This window comes from Xiphophorus hellerii, chromosome 6 (assembly GCF_003331165.1).
Source record: "Xiphophorus hellerii strain 12219 chromosome 6, Xiphophorus_hellerii-4.1, whole genome shotgun sequence".
NCBI classification, from domain to species: domain Eukaryota; kingdom Metazoa; phylum Chordata; class Actinopteri; order Cyprinodontiformes; family Poeciliidae; genus Xiphophorus; species Xiphophorus hellerii.
Window position 1 is genome coordinate 20,909,218 of NC_045677.1, and position 6,957 is coordinate 20,916,174.

General features: G+C 44.0%; 1 protein-coding gene across 1 annotated transcript in view; it reads right to left on the minus strand.

Moving 5' to 3' along the window:
* skila (SKI-like proto-oncogene a) overlaps window positions 1–5,633 on the minus strand; it is a 33,124-nt gene extending 27,491 nt beyond the window's left edge. The window contains exon 1 of the mRNA XM_032566172.1: window positions 4,705–5,633. Coding sequence (XP_032422063.1) covers window positions 4,705–5,610 — 906 coding nt within the window. The 5' untranslated portion in view covers window positions 5,611–5,633. The remainder of the gene's footprint in view (window positions 1–4,704) is intronic.
* Window positions 5,634–6,957: the final 1,324 nt, after the last annotated feature.

Sequence of the window (6,957 nt, forward strand, 5' to 3'; positions counted from 1 at the left end):
ACTCTGGGCCAGCTAGACGATGCAAAACAAGGCCGGGGCAAATAAGCAACACATGTCAGGGGTTGCGCTCGCAGACGCCTTAAAGATACGCCTCCCGTATCAGGTATGAAACTGAATGCAAGGACTTTAAGAGAAAAAAAAAAGTGAAACAAAATGTTTGTTGTGGTTTTGTTGTTACCCGTTGCTTAGCTAAAACCGATGCAGCAAGGTGGAAAAAAAAGCAAACCTCAAATCTGAATTTGGTCTGTTACTTCCTGTCTTCTTTGGAAACCAAATAAAGGAAAGAATAAAAAAAATATGACGCCACCTGATGTCTGACTGTAGAGACTAAGCCACTTTCACAGGCTCATGCGGGCAAAATGAGCCCATTGTTTGTGGAGTACCAAAATAATCTGTTTAATAAGGCTTCGCCTTGCTGTTGCTGTCTGTTCGTGGCGTCCGTCAAGCAAATTTTATTTACACAGTAGGGATCTGCAGACAGGCCAGCCGGGCCTCCAGGCACAAGGCGCCATTTACAGAGCACAAGTCCTGGAGTTTTTAAATGCACCTACTTAAACCAAACACTCCGAACAGGATATGGGACTTTCTAGCCACTGAAGAGAGAAGAAAAAAAAAATCTGCTCTCGTGTGCGTCTCAGCACGTCTCACTAGTAAATGTGCACATTGACGCAGTGTGTCAATAAGGGCTCATGGGAAAAGGGGGTTCATGTTCGAGGCATGAACCAGAACGCAGGGATGCATGCATGGCTGGCCTTCTGTTCACATCCACTGGGATGTGGAAAAAATGAGTCACGCAGCCAGTGGAGTGGAGGCGGCTGGACACCAAGAGTCTGGAGGATGTTCGGGGTTGAGCGACATGTCCTCCTCATTTCCTCTCATTTACGCACATGTGCAGACGCAGATTGCGCTGCCATGGGAGGGGAAGCGCCATATTGTGACTGAGTGAAGCGGGACGCTGCCGGGTCACCGTGTTCTCTAACTATTGACCTTTTATACACTCATACATCCGCTCTCAAGAGGAGGGGAGGGGCGGAGGCGGGTTGAGTGCCATCATCCTTTAATGTCGAAAATCACCTGCTTCCTGGAGGACTTCCATGCCGGGATCTCTCCAGGAACATGGCCCCTTGTCACTTCGTACTTCCCTGAATACGGATACATTGACTGGCATCTCCGGCAAAGATGAGAAAAAATAAACACTGCTGCAACTAATATTTGATTTAAGTAATCAATTATTCTATCAACTCAGTAATTAATCGTACCATTAATCACACAAAAATTGGCACATATATAGTATCAGAAACACATTAAAAATGTAATTAAGCAAATGATTCAACTAATTTATTAATAAAATAGATATGTTATTGCCTAAAAGGCAATAACATAGAATTCTTGTAGCACAAGCTGGATGCATCTCCAGTTAAAAAAATATTTTTATCAGCAACATGTGAAAAACTCAGCTTTTTCTAGAGTGTAGGACTAATCTGCTGACTATTTTTTGAGTAATCATTGGATAGCAAAAGTTGCTTAATAGGATATTTGAACTAGAGGAAGCTAAAACTGCCACCTACGAAGTTCAGGGTTTAACTCCTGCTCTGAATCTGTCGTTCTTCCAGCAAACATCATTCTTTTAGCCTGTATACTCCAGTTAATTAATCTATTAAGAGATTAGATGACGATTATTTCAATAACTGATTCATCACGATTAATCCATTTAATCCAATTAATCGCTTCAGCTATAATCTCATTTGACCAAAGCACGCTAATTTAAAATCCCAGTAGTCTTTAGCAAACCACACAGAGTTATGTTTGTGGTGGTAGGATAGAAACAGCTTTTTTATGGCTTTACTCCAAAGCAAGGCATCTATTATTTCTTATGGTGATGCCACTCTTTACCTCGTTTACCGTGCTGCTCGCTGTGTGTGAGGGAAAGATAAACATGGCTCCTCATCCAGCCTACTGGCTGAAAGAACTGGGCATCTGTCTGATGTCCTATTTATAATCGAAGGGATACAGAATGTCAAAGATTACCAATAAGAGTCTCTAAAACTTGTCAACTTAAAAAAAATAGTTATGCATTAAAAATTGCTTTATTTACAATTATTTTTAAAGAGATTGTTACGGTACCACATACGATTTTGATAAATTAATAAATGTACTTAAATTGAAAGTTGGATTTTCCCAACAGAAGCAGAGGAACCAAGAAAGCCTATAAGTGATTCTGGAGGTTTCTAATGAAACTAAAGTTTGAAAAGGGCACAGTGGGGTAAAACGTCGTCACTAGTACTGACGTTAAAGAGAAAGTGTGGAAATCACCTCGGAGAAGAGACAGCACCTCGAACTGTGGTGAGACGCAGGCTCCAGAGAGCCTGACAAAGTGCGAGACAGAGAGACAAAAAATGTGTCACACTGGCCTCCAATTATCTACTCTTTACACACACACACACACACACGCCCACAAGCACGTACATGGAGCGACAGCGTCTGACACATAAAAAAAGCACACCGAGATGTTAGGACTTATAATCCAACATGACATTACAGATGCTTTGGTGCTTGTGTTGCCCGGGTTCATTGTTGTTCACTGAGTGCATTTCCGTTGCGGTAATAAAACGTCTTTTTTTTCCCAACCTCTGAGAAGAAACCTCTGAGTCGGAGAGATGGGAAAGAGGCGGAACAGGAATGCGGTCAGGATGCGAGACGAGACAGCAGACGGCGTTTCCGCCGCATCCACACGCTCCAAGTCAACCAGACACGGAAGAGGGAAATCATTTGTCTGTTTCCCAAAAACACAAACATTTGTGTGTTTGTTTAGGAGTCCATCTCTGCGCACATAAGCAGCCGCTTTGTTAGGAAAGGTGACAAATAAACCGTGTTAGTGAGGGTTGTTGGTTTTGCTTTGACTGTAAGGGAAAAAATTATCTCCATTTGTGCATCAAAGCGTGAACAAACCACAGCGAACAGACAAAAACATCCAGAAACAATACAAGAGTGAAGCAGTGGGAATGAGGGGGGTCCCATTGTGGTCAAAGGCAGGTCAGGAGACATAAACCACTGCATGGCAGGGGGAGAAAATCTACAGCTTTTCCCTCAGCGACTGTTGACTTTTTTATAGACTTGCTGGCCTTGTGGCTTTGATCATATATTGACGTGTTTTCCCCCCCACCCGCAGCAAGAAGAAAGAAAATAAGGAAAACTATCAAGCAATTCAGAGCCTCAGAGATGAGCTGAAGAAATTCAATGAAGCAATTTCAATTTCAGGTTAGCCTCCAGGTGAAGGGACTCTGAAAAATAGCTTTTGCGTGCAGATATTTTCCTTTCTCCAAGAAACACTTACTCCCGACAAAAAATGTAGATTGAAAAAAAAAAACAAATCTCAAAATAAGCTTGTTTAGGAAGCATTATGTTATTTTTTAACTGCAAAGGCACGTATGAAAAAAGAGGTTCCAATTTACTGAAGGCAAACTGGAGCAGCATTTCTATTCAGGCGTCCCTGAACCTCCTACGCCGAACCTTTTGTTGAGCGCCATTCCCACTGACCTGCAGGTGACCCCTGAGGGGACAAATGATGCACTTCTTCCTCAGCTGTAGCCAGCTGGACTAACTTAGGTCTGATCAGACCTGATGAAGCAGATGTCACCACCTGTCCCGGGACTCAGACACACTCTGGATCAACACTGGTTTAAGAAAACACTGGCCATAAGGCAGTCTGCTTCAGCCTAATAAATCAGCCACATATACAGTCCCTCCAGGAGGCAGCCATGTTTTTTGTTTTTTTTGGGGGGTGGGGGGGTTATTGAGGCCTAAAAGTTGAAATTGCGGCACATAATCTCCCAAAAAAAGACAGGATTTTAACATATTTAAAGTACAAATCACATTTTCAAGTACATTCTTGAAATAGCACCCTTGGTAAAAATACAATTATGTCCTGAGGAATTGCTAAAGTGCAGAAGAAGAATCAATAAATCCTACAGAACATCTCAAAATGGATTTTGAAGCAAAACAACCAAACAAAAAAAGGTAAATGTTACACACATGCTTTTATCGTCCAGGTTCATCTTTCAAGAGATGTTGTGAAACAGGAAATGAAATTAGAAGGGTGGCTTTTGGGGATTGGTCAAAATTCAGCAGAGTTGCAGTGATTGGTCAGAAAAGAAGGGCATTCTGAAAACGTTAAGGGGATTTGTCAGATGTGCAGAAGATGAATGGTGAAAATGCAAGTAAGAGCAAAACTTGCAGATGAGTGAATTTGCTTTAATAGTCATGATTGCAACATCACAACTTCCTGTAGGGACTGCATACAGGACACACTGCAGAAAAAACAGACATATTACCGCATTTCCGGTAATATGTCTGTCACAAAATATGTCACAAAAAAATATAATTTTTTTATTATTAGATTAGCCACCAGAGCATGACAATTTTCACCTTGAACAATTGGTCATAAACTCTAAGATCCAACCAGCAATCTGACCTCATCTAACCAGGTTGCAGTAACAAGCACACCCTTCAATGTGGAAGGTGCAACTGATGGAAGAAGGCTGGAAGCTAGCTATTTCAAGAATCAATGAGGCGCACTGATGTGGAAACTATTCAATGACAAGTTGGCCTCATTCAGGCTGTGACAGAGTGAGATGAAAGAGCAAGATTTTTAGCAGATAACAGGAAGAGTTAACATAACACACAACACAAACAATGCTGACTTACTTTGTCAAGGGAGCTCTTGAGCTGATAGTGGAACTTCTCTTTGACCTCGTCCAGCAGCTGCTTGAGTCTGGGCTCCTCCGGAGTCCCTTGGTACTTCCTGGCTAGCTGCAGGTAGCAGGGCCACTTGGCCGAATCAAAGCCCCAGTGGCAGGTCCTCTTATCAGGTGACTTGTGTGAATGCATGACAAACTTCTGTGGCGAAAAGAGCAGCTGGCACTCAACACACTGGATGCAGGGGGCCTCGGGTTGGGTGTAGAACTGGGGCACGAAGAGGCCCTGACACTTGCCCAGACACTGGTGCTCCACCTGGAAGCTGGCCTCGCTCTCCTTCAGCAGGCCCTGGGATAACAGTTTGCCGCTGGGGTCAGTGGGGAAGGCGGCACCGGGACGCAGCAGAGCGTTGCACAGCCGCTGCGCATCAGTCAGCGTGATGAGGCCGCAAGACGGAGCGTTGAACGGCAGGATGCCCAGCACCTTGAGGATGTGCAGCTGCTCGGCATCACAGCGGGAGCAGTAGACGTAAAGCTCGTCGCACACGGTGTTGATCTGCTGGAGCGAGAAGTCCCGCAGTACCGAGTTCAGCACCTGAGGCAGGCAGAGCCGCTTCTCGCCACCGACCACAAAGCAGGAGATGGATTCTCCTTCCAGCAGAGAGTGGGTGAGTTCGGTGGAGCTGTCGCAGGGAACCAGAAGAGGGCCTCCGCCCAGAACAGGCGGGGAGGGCAGGGGCGGCAGTCCCACGGGGGAACTCTCGTGGCCCGTTCGGGCCGAGAACGCGGCTGGGCCACCGAGGGAGCTCTGGCTGCTGAGGGTGAACTGGGCCAGCGTGTGTTTGAGACCAGGACTCAGGTCCAGGGCTTTCACAGAGCCCACGATGTGCAGTTCGCTGCGGGCCTCGGTGTCCATCTCAGTCTCCGTGGGCCAGATCTTCCATCAGCTCCTTCTTCACCTTGGGAAGTTTCGGGAGGGAGTCCAAGCCACGCCTCTTCAGATTGATCTCTGCCATCACTCGTTTCTTGATGGGCGCATCCTCCATGCGCTCCCTGTACAGCCTCTTCATGTTGCCCTTAAACGAGGTCAAGTCTTTAAAAGGGGTTTTCAAACTGGTCTGGGTGCTGGCCATGTCCGAGTATGGGAATTATCGTCCTTCGCTTTTACTTCTGTCGTCTGTTCCTTGTTTTCCTGGTTTCCGTTTTACCCCCTCAAGTCTTTACTAAAAGAAAGTCTTCTGATAGCTGCACACATGCATGATGGTTCCGGAAGGTCTCTAGGTTCTGATCCGCTGTCTAAACACAATAAAACAAAGGTAGTTTAGAAAAGACGACTCTACACATTGCAGCGTCTTTACATCCTTTACACAAACTTCACTGGAGTTTACTAGGGATTTAATGTGATACACTAACAAAGTAAAGAGATGTAAAAAAAATTATGTTAAAATGGTTGTAGGTATTTACATTTAATCCCTCTCAGTCATTACTTTGCAAATCTTTGACTGGACCATTTTAAGACACTTGATCTAATCCACTTCATTGTAGCTCTGGGTGCATATTTAGAGACATGAACTTCCACCTCAGTACTGAAGTAGCACTCTTCTAAACTTTAATTTGTAAAAGGATTTGAAAACCACATATTCACCTCATGGTGGCACTACTTTGTTTACTAACATAAAAGTCTTAAGTTTGTAGGTGCCAATATATATACATTTTAGGAAGTTTTACTCATGCAAAGGTACTATCCTGTTTAATGCGGCAAATTATCTTTGACAAAAGATAATTGAAAATTGTTTCAGAGCAGTAAAGGTTCACAAAGAGTGTAATGTTTTATGCTGCCTCTGCTTTGGACGGCAGAGGTCAGAGGCTTCCAGCATGGTCCACTGAACCAAATGGCCATTAACCCACTTCACACAAACACAGGAGAAAATTTACATCAGTCAAACCAAAGGGTTTCAAACCAAATTCTCAAGCGCAAAGTGAGAATTTTAACAAACCAGTTTACCAAGACTCGACAGTGCGAAATCCTCTACAACCTTGTCTTTTTTTTGGTGAAAAATAACTTTGCAAATGAAAAGTGTCCTTTCCAAACCAGTGAAAAACAACTGATAAAAGTGGTACAACTAACCAAGGCTGGCAGTTTTCTTAAGAGTCAAAAGTTCCGCTATATCAAGGTAAATAATTACAATCTGGTGTTCACAATTTGAAATGCAGAAATGATAGAAAATGCAGCAACAGAGCGGAAAACAAGGCACTATGACTT